Source organism: Nomascus leucogenys, chromosome 11 (assembly GCF_006542625.1).
Source record: "Nomascus leucogenys isolate Asia chromosome 11, Asia_NLE_v1, whole genome shotgun sequence".
Classification (NCBI taxonomy): domain Eukaryota; kingdom Metazoa; phylum Chordata; class Mammalia; order Primates; family Hylobatidae; genus Nomascus; species Nomascus leucogenys.
In genome coordinates this window covers 4,374,774-4,397,409 of record NC_044391.1, presented here as the reverse complement: position 1 = coordinate 4,397,409, position 22,636 = coordinate 4,374,774, and the positions used below count along the sequence as shown (strand labels likewise).

The window sequence follows — 22,636 nt, the reverse complement described above, 5'->3', positions numbered from 1 at the left end:
CTCTGGTAACCATCCTTCTACTCTCCATCTCCTTGGGTTCCATCGTTTTGATTTTTAGATCCCACAAATAGGTGACAACATGCAATGTTTGTCTTTTCTTTCCTGGCTTATTTCTCTTAATATAATGACCTCCAGTTCCACCCATGTTGCTGCAAATGACAGGATCTCATTCTTTTTTATGGCTGAATAGTACTCCATTGTGTATAAGTACCACATTTTCTTTATCCATTCATCTCTTGATGGACACTTAGTTTGCTTCTGAATCTTGCCTATTGTGAACAGAGCTGCAACAAACATGGAAGTGCAGATATCCCTTCAATATATTGATTTCCTTTACTTTGGGTATATACCCAGCAGTGGGATTGCTAGAGCATATGGTAGCTATTTTTTCAGTTTCTTGAGGAGCCTCCAAACTGTTCTCCATAGTTCATATTGAAATTTAATTGTCAATATAGTTCTATCAGGCAGTGGGGCTTTTAAGAGGTTAGTCATGAGGGCTCTGTCCTTATGAATGGGTTAATGCTGTTAGCTTGGCAGTGGGTTAGTTGTTATCTTGAGTGTTTGGCCTACTTTTTCTCTCTGTCTCACTTGTTTGTTTGCCCTTCCACCATGTTATGGTGCAACAAGGAGGCCCTCGCCAGATGCAGCCCCTTGACCTTGGACTTCCCAGCCTCCAGAACTATGAACCAAATAAATGTCTATTGTTTATAAATTACACGGTTTGTGGTATTCTGTTATAGTAGCAGAAAACAGGCTAAAACACCTTTCCTTCCCTTAATCCGACAGCTTCTACTCATTCTTTAGGTCTCATAGTAGACATTTCTTCAGAGAGGCACTCCCTGACTCTCAGACTAAAACTCCACCCAGTACTTTTCCATGGTAACACGCATCCCAATTTGTAACAGTATAGCTGTGTTTATTTCATTGCTATCTCCCTATTATGGTGGCAGGAACCAAGGAAGCAGTGAGTGCTGTGTGTAGCATTATACACCAGTGCCAAAGAGGCCAACTGGAAAATAGTAGATCCTTAGTATTTATTGAATGAAATGAATAAATGAATGACTTTTAGTCTTTAAGTAAGGATTTCAAGTGAGTTCCTAAAATCTGAATTTGTGTTTCTCTTCTTTTAAACTTTATCAATAATTCCATGTTAGCAATAATGAAGTGGAGATGGAAAAACCAGCAACAACCAGAAAAGTTTAGATAAAAATGAAAACATTTATGTTCTCTTTTCTGGTTTTTGTTTTGTTTTCCAAAAACCCAAAAAGAGTTAACCTCTTTGGACTATTGACTTTTAGAATGAAGTATAAAGGATTTAAGAACATTTTGCTGCATTTGAGATGATTTTTACAAGTAGAAAGGATAATATAGAAAACCGCCAAGCCAATTACTGCACTTGAATCGATACATATGTTTTCTTTTTTCTTGTCAGACATTTCTTACCAACTGGTTTAAATAATATCATCTGTTCTTGTTTTTTGTGCATTCCCACTCACACATATCAAATGAAGAAAAGCCAAAGGCTTTATGAAGCACTGGAAAGAATTTTGTTGCCAACCAGTTCATGCTACTGCAATTCTGTGGGTCCATGACACAGAGGAAAATATAAGGCTATGTACTGATTTACATCACAGAACACATGGTACATCCAGGAATGAGCACCACAAGGGTAATTTTAATGCTGCAGAACACATTTATCTGCTGATATATGGTCTAGGAATACACTGTTTTTATTCTGCCAGTTCTGACTCCCACTATTCCCTCTAAAAATGGAAAAAACTCTTGCAAGGTCATTTGGAAAGAATATTTAAAACTACTTTTTCTTTGCTTATTTGCAATCTCTTCACTTCCTAAGAATGATTGGCAATGTTTATGTATCCTGAAGCCTGGGGCAGAGTTAAGATTCAAACAGGAGACTAATGGAGTAAAGGAGTCCCTCTCCTAGTGGGCAGAAATTATAAGCAGCCATTTAGGTTACTTATAGACCTGGGATGGCTACAAACAGCTATGTTCCCAGTGGCAAAAGGGAAAGCTAATACAGTCCAGCAGAAAAAAAAAAAAAGGAAACCATTCTAAAGAACAGAGGCAGGAACTCATGAGTACAATAGTCAGGGATGAATTAGGATAAGAGAAACTCTCCACATAAAGAGGCACTGAGAAAGTACATATGTGATTTTCAGCTGTGCATAAGTTTTAAAATAATTCAGGTTTATATTACATTATAATCCCATCAATGTGGCCAGAAAATATGTGGTATATTTTGGAATGTTCAGTCATGACAGTTATGGTGTCAAATAATTAAATATTATTCAATTAATTGCACTGGTGAAGATACAGTTGCAACTGTGGTAAGTGCTGTGAAGGAAGGTGCATTGTGATCTATGAATGTGTATAGGAAGAGAATCTAACCTCATGAGGAAGGTGAGGAAGCCTGCCCTAACAAAGAGATGATTTCCCTGAGATGAAAAAGGAATGGAAAATTAAGCAGATGAGGGGTTGGGGAAGAGGAGGGAGAATGAATTCCTGGTAAAGGAGGATATGCAAAAACTTAATGGAAGGTGGGAGCAGGTACATAAAATAAAATAACAGACTGTCTAGAGCAGAGTGTTTAAAGGCCTGACCTGGGAGAGGAGTAAGTGTGCTCAGACCACTCAGGGGATCATAGGCCATGCTCATGTACATTGTCTTATATTATTAAGAAAAACGGTAATTTTGAAAGTATTTTAATTAGATGGTAGGTAGAGTACTGAAGTAATCACTTTTCATCTTTGAAAAGACTTGTCTGGCATCAATGTATAGATAGACTGCAGGAGAGAAGGAGATAAAAAGAACAGATCAGAATATTTCTTACTAGTTTTCTGGGTAAGATAATAAGGTAGACTACGGTGGTACAGGTGGAGATAGTAGGAGGAAGAGTCACAAGAATTTATGAGATTAAATGGAGTTGAATTGGGGTGGATGGGTGCTTGGGGAAGCAAGTCATGGTGATATCTGGGAGTTTGGCTTTCATAGCAGAATGTTGGTGGTTCCATTACTGAATTAGAAAACACTCGAAGTAAACCAGACTTAAGGATGGGCAGTGGAGGTCTAAAGTTTGATTTGAGAATTGTTGAGTTTCAGGAGTGTTTGTAAGTTCAAGAACTGATGTCAAGTATAATTAAATATGTTTCTGTGGGCTTAGATGAAATAACTGAGCTTAAGAGACAAATGTGGTAGTCATTCCAAGGAGACAGTGCAAATGAGCTTGCCTAGGGAGAGCTCATAGTGTGAGATGAAGGCTTGGAAATGAGTCTTGAGAAATTCTGACATTTAACGGTCAGGCGGAGGTTGTAGTAGCCACTTTTTTGGTTTGTTTTCTTCTCCATCTTTCTCTTCTTTCTTTATTCCTTTCTTTTCTTCTCCTCTCTTTTTTCTTCTTTTTCTTTCTTCCTTCCTTCCTGTCTCCTTTTTCCTTCCTCCCTTCCTTTTCCTTCCTTCCTTCCTTTTCCTTCCTTCCTTTTCTTTTTCTCTTTCTTTCTTTCTTTCTTTTTTTCTTTCTTTCTTTCTTCCTTCCTTGCTTCCTTCCTTCCTTCCTTCCTTCCTTCCTTTCGTCTTTCTCTTTCCTCTTTCTCTTTTTCTTTCTTTCCTTCTTTCTACTCTCTTTTTCTTTCCTTTACCCCTTCCCCTTCCCTTCCTTTTTCTTTCTGCCTTTCCAGCATCCCTAACTCTTTTTTGGGGGAAGAATAATCCCTGCTTTTTCTTGGGAGCCCACACCTATACAACTAGCAGTCTGAGTGTTTTGGTAGAGTGACTCATTCCCTGAGTCATGGGCTAACAACATGATCTGGCCAATCAGAATCTTGTATCCTGTGGTATAATGACAATTGTGGAGAAAGACCCTTGACTCAAGCCTGACCATTGAGAGTGCAATCAGGGTTTTCACAGGACCGGTTGGGAAAGAGTACCTCATTTCACTTGGAGTTCTAGGATGTAACCCTGGAGCTTCTGGTGGACATCTTTGCTACATTCTGGCTAAGGTTGGAGCTCACACAGACTAAAGCCAAGTAGAGAGAGCAAGGGAGCCAGACAGTGAGAATGTCAGCAAACAAGGAAGAGAGAAAGGGTTTTAAGGGAAGACGTTTTGCGTCCAATCTTGCTCAATCCACCCCTTGAAATTCTGTGTTAAGAATTCTCTTTTTCTAAGTCTTAATAATTCTCTCATTATTGTCTGCTGGTGCTGAGAGTCCTGATGCAAAAAGGATGGTTACAAAGGATATTGAGAAGCACCAGGAAACTGTGGTGTTGCTAAAGTCAAGAAAATTTCTAGGACAAGGGACGAATCAGCAGAATCAAATGGAAATCCATCACTTTCCAAATCCATATGGTTGTCTTACAGATCTCTCCAGGATGTGGCTTTGGCCTCTTTTCCCTGACCATTTTTTATTTATTTCTTGTCACATTGCTTTTGTTTCACTTGCTGGAATGGGTCTGCACTGCAAAATGCTGCTGCTTCTACTCGATTCCTCTCTTCCCTCAGGGTCAACTTAATTCCTCACTCATTCCTTAGAGTTCAGCTAAAATACCATTTCATTAGTGAAAATTTCCCCGATTCTGTAGCACCACTGTAAGTTCTTATGTTGTATAAGGTAGGGTTACCTTGCAGCTATCCTGGGGTAGCCCTGTGTTTGTCTCCTGGGATGCTTGAAATCTGGTCAAGATAAGAATGAAATGTGCTAGTGAGGACTTTATAATGTGCAATGTGCTATTTAAAGCTCAAAATTCCCTTGGAGGCAGCATGTATTAGCTTGTCTACATTGTTTAGGAATGTATAGACTGATAGTTTGCACCTCGTCTAATAGGTTACACAGCCTGGGTTTAACTACATGGCTGGTGGGTATGAAAGACCCCTCAATAAATACATACCTGGACTCACACTTATGTTGATAGTATGTAATCTGAAGATAAAAAGTGTCCTGTCCTGAATGACTAAAATTGACCCTAGGGGGCTGTGCCTGGAAGCCCTAGACCCCTCTGTGATCGTCTGTGCTCTGTGTCCTGATGTATCCTTCACCTGTATTAAAACCTTACTCAAGTACACACTGCGAAATCTTGTGAGTCTTTTGATAATCTTCAATTATTCAATCCTGTGCAATCGTCTCATATGTATTTTAGGATTATTCTATTAAAATATGCTTTTCCTACCAAACTATAAGCTCCATGAGGGCAGGGGCTATTTCTGGTTTTGCATTCCATTTTCTCCAGACATGCCACTGTGCTTGATACATGATTAATCAGGATCCAAGTGGGGAAGCAGAAACTACTCTGAGTTCCTACAGAAACGAAGTTAATGGGAGGATTTGGTTGCACAAGTGATAGAAGAGGCTGAGGAAACAACCGGAGCACAATGAGGCAGCCCTGAGACTAACAACAAAAGAAGCTGATACCACCCTTGGAGGCTTAAGGGACAGAGAGAGTGGGTAGTACTACCAGAGCCTAGGGGCCAGAGTCACCTTGGGGAGGCTAGGACCATAGCAGGATACACAGCTCCCCACGCAGTGGGGAGTGGGGCCATGGCGGAGACAGACACAGCTGTTGCCGGGGATGCTGACGAAGGCAAAGATGGAAAACGGGAACTACCTGGCTTTTCCTCACCTCCCTCTCTCATCTTTTGTTGTCTCCTGTTGTCTGGATCCAACTGGAAGCCAAATAATGCAGAAACCTGGGACATACAAACTGGATGAATTGCTCTCCTGTCATGCACCATGAAGAGAGCAAGGAACAGACCTAGGATTTTCATTTTCGGTGCTCAATAAATATATGCTGAGTGAATAAAACCAAACTGTGTGTAGAACAAGGGCTGCTGATAGATTCAGCATTCTAGTGGTAGCAGCCTTGGACAGCATGAAAAGTCTCAATCTCTAACTGAGACGCATGTGTTATATGGAACAGAGGTCTGCAGAGTCTAAACACACAAGGTCTGCCTAGGTACTCTCATTCCATGATCTTCTATTGCTGATCAATCCTCCTTCTGGCTGACTTGTTAGCTTTGGGAAGTGTTGGGAAGTGTTGCTTTAGCTTGAAATATATTCAGACATCAATAATACTCATTACTCATTTAATTCTGTATGTGTTAATTTCATTATTTAATTTTTATGAGAGAATACTTATTTCTCTCACTTATTTTTCTCACTTCTAATGCTTTTCAGTGGAAAGCATCAAACTGCAGCTTACGGGTCTCAATAACGAAGAACATAACAATCTCCCATATTTAGAAAAATATATGGCTATTTCAAACCATCTTACAAAAAGTCATTAAGCCTATGAAAAATAAAGCTTTTTTTGCATATTCATTCCTCTTCAAACTCTTATTTACTGAAGCTAAATGGAAAATACCATCATTATTAATCCTGAATAAACACATACCTACACACACATATCACATCATACATCACACAATACTCAATTATTTATCTAGGATAAAAGAAATCTCCAGTAAGTTCCAGAATCTCAACAGAATATTCAGTTCTTCCTTATTACTCAGATAAAATTCGTGATGTAGTAATAATTACCTAAGGATCTAAGAATATTAGCATGTGGTTATTTGATATACACACACACCCCATCTACCTTCATTTGTAAACTTCCCCTAGGATGCACTGTTACAGAAATACAAATCCATATAACAAAATATACATACTGTGTAAATAGTTAATAATACCATAGTTCAGATGACTATTTACTTCAAATTTATGCCTGTGTGGAGAAGGCATTTGAATTTTCTCATTTCTCTATTTTTACACCACCCTTTTTGAAAAAACTACAGGCTCAGTAGTTCTCTTGGGCACTTTTCATGGCTACATTGTGAATTTAATAAAAGTTGCTAAACTAACTTCACTGGGGATGATTGATTTGTACCAATTAGACATGACCTTATCCTTAGCACAAGGCTGAGTACATCTTTCTGTGTCTCATGTTTATAATTTTTAACCATTGATAACACTCAAGTTTGAAGAAGCGGAAACCACCACTGGGATTTGTGATTCCCCTTTCAACTAGCTGCCAAATCAGTTATCAATGCTGTTCTTGCTCATTCATCTTTATTCTTAACAATGAGGCAAGTTCGGAAGTTTGTTGAAGTTACATTCTTTTTAAAAACAAAGTGTGTCGTGCAAAGTGATCTCAAGGAGTCACCTTCTGAAATTTCGTACCTGAACTGTGCACACAAGAGCATGCCATTTGTAGCAGATGCTGTTGGTGCGCTGCCCAGATCCCCTTAACCAGCTGGCCCATCCACTCAGCTGCTGTGGTTGGAGGCTAAGTGTTACCCACTTCTCTGGGGATTGCCTTTGGCTGATCAGAGCCACCTTGCGAATCAGCCAGGTGACACTTGTAAGGTTTCTCTCCCGACAAGGGGCTGGTTAATGACTGATTGATGCAGGATATAACAGCCCAGGCTTCTTCCCTCTGGGCAGGACCAACCTCTGTGGTTCCATTCATCCTCCAAAGCTCCCCAGGAAATTAGGCTGGTGCTAACGCCCTCCTGAGATCATATCCTTCCCTCAGGTCTTTCCCTGCTTTATTCTGCTTCTCTCATTCCCTGACATGTTCCTTCTTAATAAGTCACTTGCACTAGAGTCCCCATCTCAGCTTCTATTTCTAGGAAGCTTGATCTAAGACATTATTTTAATTACCTAACTAGTAATTAGCTAGATAACCTTTGGGCCACTATCCACCGGAACTATACTGAAATTAGTAAGTATATCTCCTGGCAAATAGGGAGTTTTCATTTTTCTCTATCAGAAACTAGATAAAGTAGATAAATACGTAGATAAAATATCTACATATTTAGGGCCAGGTGAGGTGGCTCACGCCTGTAATCCCAGTATTTTGGGAGGTGGAAACAGGAGGATCACTTGAAGTCAGGAGTTTGAGACCAGCCTGGCCAACATGGTGAAACCCCATCTCTACTAAAAATACAAAAAATCGGTAGGAGGCAGGAGAATCGCTTGAACCCAGGAGGTGGAGGTTGCAGTGAGCTGAGATCATGCTACTGTGCTCCAGCGAGACCCTGTCTCAAAAAAAAAAAAAAAAAAAAAAAAAATGTATATATGTTGAAATGACTTTGAAGGTCTGAAAGTGGATCTGCTCCAGGAAGCCTTTTCTGTTCTGACTCTTCGGGTCTGGGTCCTTATTCCTTCTTGTGCCTTCTTTTGGTTCACTTTTCCTCTAGAGACTGAAAGATGGTTAAAAACAAACCATATATTGACCACCAACCAGGCATAGGCACAGACTGAGCATCCTTAAAGACGTTATTCCACTAGAGTCTCATAAGAGTTCATTGAGGGACGTATTATTATCCCTACTTTATAAATGATGAAATTCGGAGTCATGACCATTTGTAACTTGATCCATTGGCAAGCAGGCAGTAAATGCAGATGACTAACAATATGCAGATTCAAATCCAGGTCTGCTAATACAAAACCCACAGTCTTACCCAGTTCACCAAAGTGTAAATTTAAAGATAAGTGCATGTGTCCCCTTTCCTGTGCTATGCACGCAGTTACAGCTTCTGCATGCTTTCTAGCCAATAATTCCCACCACGGCCTTTGCAGACTTGCCCTCGAGCACTGGAACAGCCTCACCAGTACACCCTCAATCCTGCAGCTACTGGCTGATACAGGAACCCAGAAGCCCAGCTCCTTGCCTGTGTGCTACAGCTCCCCACGGGCTACTCAGAAGCTGTGGTTTCATCTGAAAGTACACCCTTGTTTGGCAACTTTCATTTCTCTGTCCTGTTTCATAGCCCTCACCCCATACTGCTCTCCCCTGGGAGCACTTCCTTCACACATCATTTGCTCCTGAATTCTTGGCTCTGTTCTTCTGAGAGAATCTTAATGCAATGCACAAAAAGGCATAAAAGAGGCAAATACTAACAAACTCACTTTGGTATTATGGACTTCGGTGTTAACTTGTGTTTTTTCTTTTCTTTTTTTTTTTAAATGGTTAATTCCAAAGTAATACGTGTACATCGTGAAAAAAAAGAAAAAAGAAAAAAGAGAAACAGAAAATACAGGTAAGCCAAAATAAAACAATGAAGGTCAGATAACTCATAAAGACCCAGAAAAATTACTATTTATGTACATGTTGCGCATTTGCAAGTCTGATGTTATACTACTTATAATGTAGGTACTTTTCATGCAACATTGACAGTCTTTTTATGCCAGTAAGATTTCCTCTACAGAATTTTCGTTACGCTTGTATAGGCTTCAGTACTATAATGTTGGGCAGTGGGTAGTGGGAGTAAGCTCCCTGTGGTGCTGATGCTGCTGGCCTGTGGATCACTCTTTGAATAGCACTGATGTTCTTATGGGCCATTGTTAGAACTGTGGCTCTGCTATGTCTGGGTTCAGCATTAAACTCCAGATAAACACATTCAATTTTGTGACTGTTCCCCTCTCACAATTCCCCTTTAAACATGTTGAGCCATTAAAATGAATTCAAACACTCCGTATGTAGGGAAAGAGAGTTAATAAGACCTAACATTGATGCTTACTCTCAGTTTATATTTGCAAGTGGCTGAAGGTGATCCCAGGACACCACTATCTATCAAACTGACATTTAAAAAATGTTGTGCTCACTAGAGTGAAAACAGAAAGTGATCACCTCTGAAAATCTGCTGTTGCAGATTCATTTTCCTTGTTCCTGAGCGAAGCCAAAGGTGGGCATTTTCCCTCACATTCAAGAAATAAAGAGTCCTGTGATTGTTTTAGAAAACAAAATGTCTTTTTATCAGGAGCCAACTTGAAGGGTTTTCCACTAGTTAAATTAGGGACAATTTGAGCATCAAAATTAATAATGAGAGTAAAGGATCACATAGGGAAGGATTAACTTTTCCTCTACCCTCTTAGGTTCAATGCCTGGAGCCTGTGAATTAAACTGACAAAAGGCATTTTAACAGGATAAAAAAGTTTATGCGTGCAAGGCATATATACTTGGGAGAACTCAGTGATGAGTAACTCAAAGGGATAGTTAAAATTGGTGGTTTATAATCATCTTGATAAGCAGAGGGGAGGGGGAGAAGACATTTATGTAAACACAATGACTTTTTAAAAAGATACATGAGTTTTCAGGTGAACAAACAGGAGATAAAAAAGTATGTGATAATGTTTATCTATACAGGTATAAATGGTCCTTAAATTTCCTTCGGGGTCATACAACACTTCTGGAGAAGGGATTTGGGGTAGGATTACTTGTGTTCTAGAAGTAGATCAAACCTGAAGAGGAATTTATGGCAGCCTTATTTCCTAGAAGTTACTGCTCGTAGTCAGATAAGCAAAGGTCTGAGAAGACTTTTTTTTTTTCCCTGCATATGGTATGTTAAATCTCAAATGTCTTTGGCTTAAAATAATCTTTATACCAATTCTGGAGTTCTGAGTTGGTCCCCACACATATATAATTCAATTAAATAAAAAAGGAATGCATGAGTCTATACTGATTTGAGTACATAAATTAATAAGGAAAAAAAGAAAGCTCTGCCCAACAGCAGAAGGCCAAGTAAGAAATGGAAAGAACAATAAAATGTAGAAATTATTTTATGGCAACTGTCACTGTAATAATTATTTTAGGCAAGAATTATCCATGGATGCTAAAATTAGTAGGTGAAAGTATGAAAATAGAAGGAAATTTCCATAGTTTCAAAGTATCTATCCATCAGATATTCATTAAGTACAAGGAAAACTACTAGAGAGCTACCGGCACCTACTCTCCTTGCAGTCAAAAATCTATGTATAAGTTTTGCTTCTCCAAAATCTTGGATACTAATAGCTTACTATTGACCAAAGGCCTTACCCATATTATAATCAGTCAATTAACACATATTTTGTATGTTATAAATACTGTATTTGTACAATAAAGTAAGCTTGAGAAAAGACAACAATTGAACTCAACACAATAGCAACAGGAGGTGGCTATGAAATTATTACAGTTGTACAGTATGTACTACAGTTAATTTATGCAGTTATGATTTATTACTGCAGCTTTACTTTTATTTACATTTCTCTCAACTGCAAATGCAGTTAAAGTTTACATCAGGTATCAACATCATGTGCCTCCTGATATGATGTACTGAGAAGGGTGCAATGACATCTGTAGCACTGCTGCCCCAAAAGCATCACCTGAATCTATTCTTGAAGACATTTAAGACAAACCAAAGTTGAGAGACATTTTACAAGATAACTGGCTTGTGTTCTTCTTATATACTGTCATAAACAAACAAACAAACAAACAAGAAAAACAGGCTGTTCTAAACTAAAAGAGACTAAAGAGATGAGACAAGTGAATGTATTTCATGACCTAGGAGTACAAAGGAAATTACTGGGGTAAATAGCAAAATCTGAATAAGGTCTATAGATTAAATAGTTCACTTAAGTGTTAATTTCCTTATTTTGCCAATGGTAATATTGTTATTCAAAAGAACATCGTGATTTTAGGAAATACACAATGAAATATTTAAAACATCATGTCTTCAACTGACATACAAATACAAAAACATCATGTGAAGAACATCATGTCTTCATCATGTCTTCAATGGACACAAATAGTTCGGGAAAAAAATTAAACATACATACGCATATATGTAGAGGGAGAAAGAGATAAAGCAAATGTGGCAAGTGGTTAACATTTAGGTAATCTGGGTAAAGGGCATATAAGAATTCTTTGTCAGATTATTGCAACTTTTCCATAAATATGAAATTATCTCAAAACAAAAAGAAAAGAGAGAACAAAAAAACAAACCAAAACCTTACAAAACAGACAAAATTTAGCTGTAATAGCAAATCTCTGGGCTCCAAATGCAACGCTTGTAAACAACCCCTGTTCAGGTCTATCTCCTCCAGAGGGGTGGGCCTGGTTACCTGCTTCACTCTCTCTCTTCCCTTCTCCTCCCTGACTGGCTCCTGTGAAAGGTCCCTCCAAGGTTGGAAAGAGAGGGAGGAGGTTAGAGGAAAGGGGTTTAATCCATACGTGACTGACAGAGCTATAATCTGGAGTCAGTGCCTTCTGGTAAGGCAGATTCTAAAGTGGCTTCTTTCTGTCGATGAGACATTGGATATTTTTTGAGCTCCTGTTCAGTACCCACTGCATTTCCTGGTGTGAGTAATGCCTCAGCTAGCTTTTTACTCCAGAGTACACCTCCAGAGATGGTCAGTTTTATGTCTCAACTTGGCTAGGTTATAGCACCCAGTAACTCAATCAAATATCTTAGGTGTTGTGGTGAAGGAATTGTGTACGTGCAACCAACATTTACAATTCATTGACTTTAAGTAAAGGAGATTGTCTTAGATAATCTAGGCAAACCTGATCCCATCAGTCGCTTTAACGACAGCTGAAATTTTGACAATCGTAATCTGGTTTGGTAAACGGATGCCTTTTATTTTAGGAAAGACATACTGAAGTATTTAGGTGTATGAACAAAACTGAGGTTTCCGTGTTGAAGAAGAAATTCCACTTGTGGACTTCAGGGACAGCTCCTGCATGTTTCTAGCCTGCACTTCCTGATAGCCTACTCTACAAATTTAGCACTTGACCATCTGGGGCCCAAAATTATGTAAACCAATTATTTGCAATAAATTATCTATCTATCATCTATCTATCTATCTATCTATCTATCATCTATCTATCTATCTATCTATCATCTATATATCTATCTGTCTTTCTAGCTAGCTAGCTAGCTACCTAGCTACCAGGTTGGAGCTAAAGTAATTGCAGTTTTTGCCGCAATTAAAGGTCATGGCAAAAACCGCAGTTACTTTTGCACCAACCTAATATCTATCTATCTAGGGCTAGGGCTTTTAACAGCTAGGGCTGTTAAAAGTGTATTCAACCCAAGGTATCTAACACACATAGTTTATAATGGCATGTGAGAAATAAACTCCTTCCTTAAAAGATTAAATATTACTTCTTTTTCCAAAACCTAAATTGTTTTCATCAATTTCCACTAGAAATGTATTTTCAATAAGCAGGCTGGGCACAGTAGCTCATGCCTATAATCCCAGCACTTTGGATGGCCAACTTGGGAGGATTGCTTGAGCTCAAGAGTTCAAGACCAGCTGGGGCAATATAGTGAGACTCTGTATTTAATAAAAAAAAAATAATTAAAAAAATAATAAGCACAATGGTGTAGACCTGGTAAATCTTTTGACAGCAGTGTTTATAACCCACATGTCATGTATTTCACTACACTCATAAGGAGGCTTGGGGATTTATCCAGAATGACATACCATTCATTTCAAAATAACATACATCTTTTCTCTAGACAGCTCAGAATATTTATAGTTGTTAAAGCAAAAAGAAATACTTGGTAACAAGTTTTTGGTATATGGATTGCTTTGGCTTTGATGGAAATGTCTACTTTCTCCAAAGATTGGTCCCTGGGCCTCAAGGCATTTACCCCAAGAAATAACTGCTATGACTTAGGTCTTCAAGGCAGCTTCCAGTGCTCGAGCTTTCTCTGTGATGTTCTTCTGAAAAGGCATCATAAAATCGTCGAAGTCCACCTCATGTGTAAACCTCTCTCGCCGTAGTTCCCTCTTCCTGATCAGCTCTGCTGTTGTGGCTTCAGGACTCCAAATCTTAAAAAGAAAAATAGCCGTGCCCGAGCAGGTATGAGTATGACAGCCAGTAAATATGCTAATATCCACACAATTTTCAATACACAGTTTTAACTTAAAAATTTATTTATAGTTTTAACTTAAAACTATTAAATTTTCTTTTAGATGTGTTTTAACTTCTTACCCGCCCCCACCCCCCGCTCATATGACAGTAGTGGTTGCCTGAGCATCACTGTTTTTGATGATGACTGTCTAGACAACTCATGTCGGAAATATTCTTCAGTTACTTCTCTGGCCAGTTATGCTCAGACCAGCTGCTGTTCGTTTTTTAGGAAGCCAAAACAGGGAAGCAAAGGAATTAGAAGATCATCTAGGTTTACTACCTATACGTCTTATGTAGAAGTCAAAATTATTTTTATAATAGAAGGCGAGGGGAGTTGCTTGTTCAGCCTGGTTGGATGGCCAATGGAAGGACAACTCTTTTCTCCAAAAGATGTCTCCACCTCTTTAGTTGTGGATGTTTTCAGAAGCTACTGAATAAATCCAGTCTTGATTTATATGAAACTTCTGCATGAGCTGGTAGTAGTAAGTACAAAGAAGGGTTGGGTCTGAGAAGTACCAAAAAAAAGTATCCTTAGGAGTAGTGATTAAACAGCTGCAGAACATGCCATTGATTCAGAAAGACTTCAACCTTTCTAGGAAAATGTAAAGCTCAATACAGAAATAGTAATAGAAAGAGAACTAGATGCCAGGAGCTATTACTTGGGCATACTGAGTTGAAAGTAGCAGAACCTGGCAAAAGAACATTCACAAATAGTAACTATGAAAGACAAACTGTGTAGATTTGTTTGGATATTCTACATAAAAAGCTTTTGAAAAAATGACATTATGAGCTTCTACCATGCTATGAAAATCTTTTCAAAGCACTTACCTTCCGTGGAATAAATGTGATATCCACTTTCTTAGTGTAACCACTGGTAATCAATGAATTGAGATGAACCACATTATCCTTCTGTACTTTCTTTCCCTCTGATGTGGTTGGTACACCATAAATTGATGACAGTGGTTCCTGGAAGTAAGACCAAAAAAATTATAAATTGTAGAACTACAGGGGTGGAGCCAAGATGGCCGAATAGGAACAGCTCCGGTCTCCAGCTCCCAGCCCCAGCGACACAGAAGACGGGTGATTTCTGCATTTCTGCTTGAGGTACCGGTTTCATCTCACTAGGGAGTGCCTAACAGTGGGTGCAGGACAGTCGGTGAAGCGCACTGTGCGCGAACCGAAGCAGGGCGAGGCATTGCCTCACTCGGGAAGCGCAAGGGGTCAGGGAGTTCCCTTTCCTAGTCAAAGAAAGGGGAAGCAGACGGCACCTGGAATATCGGGTCAGTCCCATCCTAATACTGCGCTTTTCCAACGGGCCTGGAAAACGGCACACTAGGAGATTGTGTCCCGCACCTGGCTCGGAGGGTCCTATGCCCACGGAGTCTCGCTAATTGCTAGCACAGCAGTCTGAGATCAAGCTGCGAGGCGGCAGCGAGGCTGGGGGAGGGGCGCCCGCCATTGCCCAGGCTTGCTTAGGTAAACAAAGCAGCCAGGAAGCTCGAACTGGGTGGAGCCCACCACAGCTCAAGGAGGCCTGCCTGCCTCTGTAGGCTCCACCTCTGGGGGCAGGGCACAGACAAACAAAAACTCTGCAAGAACTTCCACAGACTTAAATGTCCCTGTCTGACTGACAGCTTTGAAGAGAGTAGTGGTTCTCCCAGCACGCAGCTGGAGATCTGAGAACGGTCAGACTGCCTCCTAAAGTGGGTCCCTCACCCCTGAGCAGCCTAACTGGGAGGCACCCCCCCCAGTAGGGACAGACTGACACCTCATTCAACCCGGTACTTCTCTGAGACAAAACTTTCAGAGGAACTATCAGACAGCTGAATTTGTGGTCTCACGAAAATCCGCTGTTCTGCAGCCACCGCTGCTGACACCCAGCCAAACAGGGTCTGGAGTGCACCTCTAGTAAACTCCAACAGACCTGCAGCTGAGGGTCCTGTCTGGTAGAAGGAAAACTAACAAACAGAAAGGACATCCACACCAAAAACCCATCTGTACATCACCATCATCAAAGACAAAAAGTAGATAAAACCACAAAGATGGGGAAAAAACAGACCAAAAAAACTGGAAACTCTAAAAAACAGAGCACCTCTCCTCCTCCAAAGGAACGCAGTTCCTCACCAGCAACGGAACAAAGCTGGATGGAGGATGACTTTGATGAGTTGAGAGAAGAAGGCTTCAGACGATCAAACTACTCTGAGCTACGAGAGGAAATTCAAAACAACAGCAAAGAAGTTAAAAACTTTGAAAAAAAATTAGAAGAATGGATAACTAGAATAACCAATGGAGAGAAGGGCTTAAAGGAGCTGATGGAGCTGAAAGCCAAGTTTCGAGAACTACGCGAAGATTGCAGAAGCCTCAGTAGCAGATGCGATCAACTGGAAGAAAGGGTATCGCTGATGGAAGATGAAATGAATGAAATGAAGAGAGAAGGGAAGTTTAGAGAAAAAAGGATAAAAAGAAATGAACAAAGCCTCCAAGAAATTTGGGACTATGTGAAAAGACCAAACCTACGTCTGATTGGTGTACCTGAAAATGATGGGGAGAATGGAACCAAGTTGGAAAACACTCTGCAAGATATTATCCAGGAGAACTTCCCCAATCTAGCAAGGCAGGCCAGCATTCAGATTCAGGAAATACAGAGAACACCACAAAGATACTCCTCGAGAAGGGCAACTCCAAGACACATTATTGTCAGATTCACCAAAGTTGAAATGAAGGAAAAAATGTTAAGGGCAGCCAGAGAGAAAGGTCGGGTTACCCACAAAGGGAAGCCCATCAGACTAACAGCTGATCTCTCAGCAGAAACTCTACAAGCCAGAAGAGAGTGGGGGCGACATTCAACATTCTTAAAGAAAAGAATTTTCAACCCAGAATTTCCTATCCCGCCAAACTAAGCTTCATAAGTGAAGGAGAAATAAAACACTTTACAGACAAGCAAACGCTGAGTGATTTTGTCACCACCAGGCCTGCCCTAAAAGAGCTCCTGAAGGAAGCACTAAACATGGAAAGGAACAACCGGTACCAGCCACTGCAAAAACACGCCAAATTGTAAAGACCATCGAGGCTAGGAAGAAACTATAGCAACTAACGAGCAAAATAACCAACTAACATCATAATGACAGGATCAGATTCACACATAACAATATTAACGATAAATGTAAATGGGCTAAATGCTCCAATCAAAAGACACAGACTGGCAAACTGGATAAGGAGTCAGGACCCATCAGTGTGCTGTATTCAGGAAACCCATCTCACGTGCAGAGACACACATAGACTCAAAATAAAGGGATGGAGGAAGATCTATCAAGCAACTGGAAAACAAAAAAAGGCAGGGGTTGCAATCCTAGTCTCTGATAAAATAGACTTTAAACCAACAAAGATCAAAAGAGACAAAGAAGGCCATTACATAATGGTAAAGGGATCAATTCAACAAGAAGAGCTAACTATCCTAAATATATATGCACCCAACACAGGAGCACCCAGATTCATAAAGCAAGTCCTGAGTGACCTACAAAGGGACTTAAACTCCCACACAATAATAATGGGAGATTTTAACACCCCACTGTCAGCATTAGACAGATCAACAAGACAGAAAGTTAACAAGGATATCCAGGAATTGAACTCAGCTCTACATAAAGTGGACCTAATAGACATCTACAGAACTCTCCACCCCAAGTCAACAGAATATACATTTTTTCAGCACCACACCACACCTATTCCAAAATTGACCACATAGTTGGAAGTAAAGCTCTCCTCAGCAAATGTAAAAGAACAGAAATTATAACAAACTGTCTCTCAGACCACAGTGCAATCAAACTAGAACTCAGGATTAAGAAACTCACTCAAAACCGCTCAACTACATGGAAACTGAACAACCTGCTCCTGAGTGACTATTGGGTACATAATGAAATGAAGGCAGAAATAAAGATGTTCTTTGAAACCAACGAGAACAAAGACACAACATACCAGAATCTCTGGGACACGTTCAAAGCAGTGTGTAAAGGGAAATTTATAGCACTAAATGCCCTCAAGAGAAAGCAGGAAAGATCCAAAATTGACACCCTAACATCACAATTAAAAGAACTAGAAAAGCAAGAGCAAACACATTCAAAAGCTAGCAGAAGGCTAGAAATAACTAAAATCAGAGCAGAACTGAAGGAAATAGAGACACAAAAAAACCCTTCAAAAGATTAATGAATCCAGGAGCTGGTTTTTTGAAAAGATCAACAAAATTGATGGACCGCTAGCAAGACTAATAAAGAAGAAAAGAGAGAAGAATCAAATAGATGCAATAAAAAACGAAAAAGGGGATATCACCACCGATCCCACAGAAATACAATCTACCATCAGAGAATACTACAAACACCTCTATGCAAATAAACTAGAAAATCTAGAAGAAATGGATAAATTCCTTGACAAATACACCCTCCCAAGACTAAACCAGGAAGAAGTTGAATCTCTGAATAGACCAATAACAGGTTCTGAAATTGTGGCAATAATCAATAGCTTACCAACCAAAAAGAGTCCAGGACCTGATGGATTCACAGCTGAATTCTACCAGAGGTACAAGGAGGAACTGGTACCATTCCTTCTGAAACTATTCCAATCATAGAAAAAGAGGGAATCCTCCCTAACACATTTTATGAAGCCAGCATCGTCCTGATACCAAACCTGGCAGAGACATAACAAAAAAGAGAATTTCAGACCAATATCCTTGATGAACATTGATGCAAAAATCCTCAATAAAATACTGGCAAACCGAATCCAGCAGCACATCAAAAAGCTTATCCACCATGATCAAGTGGGCTTCATCCCTGGGATGCAAGGCTGATTCAACATACGCAAATCAATAAATGTAATCCAGCATATAAACAGAACCAAAGACAAAAACCACATGATTATCTCAATAGATGCAGAAAAGGCCTTTGACAAAATTCAACAACCCTTCATGCTAAAAACTCTCAATAAATTAGGTATTGATGGGACGTATCTCAAAATAATAAGAGCTATCTACGACAAACCCACAGCCAATATCATACTGAATGGGCAAAAACTGGAAGCATTCCCTCTGAAAACTGGCACAAGACAGGGATGCCCTCTCTCACCGCTCCTATTCAACATAGTGCTGGAAGTTCTGGCCAGAGCAATCAGGCAGGAGAAGGAAATAAAAGGTATTCAATTAGGAAAAGGGAAGTCAAATTGTCCCTGTTTGCAGATGACATGATTGTATATCTAGAAAACCCCATTGTCTCAGCCCAAAACCTCCTTAAGCTGATTAGCAACTTCAGCGAAGTCTCAGGATACAAAATTAATGTACAAAAATCACAAGCATTCTTGTACACCAATAACAGACAAACAGAGAGCCAAATCATGAGTGAACTCCCATTCACAATTGCTTCAAAGAGAATAAAATACCTAGGAATCCAACTTACAAGGGATGTGAAGGACCTCTTCAAGGAGAACTACAAACCACTGCTCAATGAAATAAAAGAGGATACAAACAAATGGAAGAACATTCCATGCTCATGGGTTGGAAGAATCAATATCGTGAAAATGGCCATACTGCCCAAGGTAATTTATAGATTCAATGCCATCCCCATCAAGCTACCAATGACTTTCTTCACAGAATTGGAAAAAACTACTTTAAAGTTCATATGGAACCAAAAAAGAGCCCGCATCGCCAAGTCAATCCTAAGCCAAAAGAACAAAGCTGGAGGCATCACGCTACCTGACTTTAAACTATACTACAAGGCTACAGTAACCAAAACAGCATGGTACTGGTACCACAACAGAGACATAGATCAATGGAACAGAACAGAGCCCTCAGAAATGATGCCGTATATCTACAACTATCTGATCTTTGACAAACCTGACAAAAACAAGAAATGGGGAAAGGATTCCCTATTTAATAAATGGTGCTGGGAAAACTGGCTAGCCATATGTAGAAAGCTGAAACTGGATCCCTTCCTTACACCTTATACAAAAATTAATTCAAGATGGATTAAAGACTTATATCTTAGACCTAAAACCATTAAAATCCTACAAGAAAACCTAGGCAATACCATTCAGGACATAGGCGTGGGCAAGGACTTCATGTCTAAAACACCAAAAGCAATGGCAACAAAAGCCAAAATCGACAAATGGGATCTCATTAAACTAAAGAGCTTCTGCACAGCAAAAGAAACTATCATCAGAATGAACAGGCAACCTACAGAATGGGAGAAAATTTTTGCAACCTACTCATCTGACAAAGGGCTAATATCCAGAATCTACAATGAACTCAAACAAATTTACAAGAAAAAAACAACCCCATCAAAAAGTGGGCAGAGGACATGAACAGACACTTCTCAAAAGAAGACATTTATGCAGCCAGAAAACACATGAAGAAATGCTCATCATCACTGGCCATCAGAGAAATGCAAATCAAAACCACAGTGAGATACCATCTCACACCAGTTAGAATGGCCATCATTAAAAAATCAGGAAACAACAGGTGCTGGAGAGGATGTGGAGAAATAGGAACACTTTTACACTGTTGGTGGGACTGTAAACTAGTTCAACCATTGTGGAAGTCAGTGTGGCGATTCCTCAGGGATCTCGAACTAGAAATACCATTTGACCCAGCCATCCCATTACTGGGTATATACCCAAAGGACTATAAATCATGCTGCTATAAAGACACACGCACACGTACGTTTATTGCGGCACTATTCACAATAGCAAAGAGTTGGAACCAACCCAAATGTCCAACAACGATAGACTGGATTAAGAAAATGTGGCACATATACACCATGGAATACTATGCAGCCATAAAAAATGATGAGTTCGTGTCCTTTGTAGGGACATGGATGAAACTGGAAACCATCATTCTCAGTAAACTATCGCAAGGACAAAAAACCAAACACCGCATGTTCTCTCTCATAGGTGGGAATTGAACAATGAGAACTCATGGACACAGGAAGGGGAACATCACACTCCGGGGACTGTTGTGGGGTGGGGGGAGGGGGGAGGGACAGCATTAGGAGATACACCTAATGCTAAATGACGAGTTAATGGGTGCAGGAAATCAACATGGCACATGGATACATATGTAACAAACCTGCACATTGTGCACATGTACCCTAAAACCCTAAAGTATAATTAAAAAAAAAAAAAGCAAAAAAATAAATAAATTAAAAAAAAAAAAAGGAATTAAAAAAAAAATTATAAATTGTAAAAATCTATGTTGACTTTCTAATATTATTTGCTGTTTCACATCTTACTCTGAAGCCAGAAAAAAAAACTAAAAATGCTACTGTGCAAGTTATAATTTGAGATAAAATAGTATATTATTATAACTTTAGGGATGGGGAGAGATAGTTTGCCTTGCTTAACTTTAATTAGAAGTATTGGTAGAAGATCACATAAGTCTTTGAGATACCCATCCTTGATCTGTGGCCTACTAAAATGACAATGGAAGAACTTTAGTTGACTGATTCTCCTTCACCTTTTGCCATCCTAACATCCTCCATGTTTATAACTCTGCTGTCTGTCTACAATCCCTTCATCCTGTCTACTCCCTAACACCTACATTTCCCCAACCCTTTCCAATTTGATGACACTAAAACTTTTCCTTCTGGACTTTCATCTCTTGTCCTGTGTCAGCCAAGAGTCTCCAGTAAATCTTCTGCTCCCTTAAAAAAATCTTCCAACTTAGAGACACACTTAGGGGTTTCCTGCCAATGGTAAAGTCTTGATATCTCAGTAACTCCCATGGGCAACAACTTCAACCTTCCGCTGCAGTTTAGAAGTTCCAAATCACTCCGGATTACCAGAAACGTTGAAAACCTTCTACAATCATTTTGCAGGGTATTCTAGTGACAATGGCTCCATATACCAGAATTCAGTGGTATTCATTAAAATTCCTTGGTGGAGGCGGCAGATGGGAGGAAGGGGATGTGGTGGGCAATGAAAGGGGATATGGTGGCAATGAGACCAAAATGAAGAAAAATCATGCTTTACTTCATTCCTCATAAGGGTTAGCCTCCTTCCCTATTTGGACCATCTCATCAAATCTGTATAATTCAGGACCAAATATATACAAATCCAATACCAGTTTTGGTTTTCTTTTTCAACATTCTAATTGTATTTGGCTGAACCCACTTGGTTTTTGTATGGATTCTCTTTGCAGTGAGTACTTTTTAGGCTCTTCAGTGATAAGAATTTTATTAGATATTTCTTTAAAAGTACTATATAATAATGGTATTGAAAGTATGCATTGCATATTATCTTGCCCATGTTGTATAACAATATGTAAATAGTGCTTCTGCCTTCCCCAAAACAGATTTTTAAAGAGTTCCAGTTACTAATGGGTAGTCAACCTTTTTTCTTACCTCTTCTTTCTTAATTTCAGGGCCTTCAGTCTTCAGTATAGGAGGTGTCTTGCCTTTTAGCTTTTGATTTTCTGCTGGTTTTGGCAAGTTATCTAGCTTTTCTTTAATCAGACCAATTATTCTATAATCAGCATATGCCTTTGCAACATCCATGGCACTATGCCCTGTTGAAACACAAGCAGAAATTCAGAGTGACTATAAACATATTAATGAGAAACCATGTAGAAAAATATCTCAGCACGTCAGCTCTAAGCCTGCCCTAATAAGGGTGATTCCTAAAGCAAGTGGTATATATACAGAAGTTCACAGAGCTAGATCAAATATTCTCTATTGTGGTCCCAGCTTTAAAATCCCATGATTTATAGTGTCATCTAAATACACAAAATTATTTTTTCCTTAGTTTTTTTTACTGTGTTTCTTAAAAGAGTGATAGGAAATATTATATTACATTTTAAACATCAAATTGATTGTTCTCTCCCCACATTGTGCAAATTTCCTTCTATGTGACAGATAATCTTACATTATCTTCCTCTTTCGTTGATGTAAGGAGGTAAATTCCAAAAGGTCTG

General features: G+C 39.4%; 1 protein-coding gene across 5 annotated transcripts in view; it reads right to left on the bottom strand.

Moving 5' to 3' along the window:
* ANKEF1 (ankyrin repeat and EF-hand domain containing 1) overlaps nt 1–22,636 on the bottom strand; it is a 54,304-nt gene that overhangs the window by 7,573 nt on the left and 24,095 nt on the right. For 4 of the 5 annotated variants that reach the window (XM_003252633.4, XM_030821984.1, XM_030821981.1 and 1 more), the window contains 3 exons: nt 22,068–22,231; nt 14,518–14,655; nt 11,730–13,607 (listed from right to left, as the gene is read on the bottom strand). In XM_003252633.4, coding sequence (XP_003252681.1) covers nt 13,449–13,607; nt 14,518–14,655; nt 22,068–22,231 — 461 coding nt within the window. In that variant the 3' untranslated portion in view covers nt 11,730–13,448. Of the gene's footprint in view, nt 1–11,729; nt 13,608–14,517; nt 14,656–22,067; nt 22,232–22,636 lie in introns of those variants that run through there. The other variant, XM_030821982.1, reaches the window with a different exon arrangement.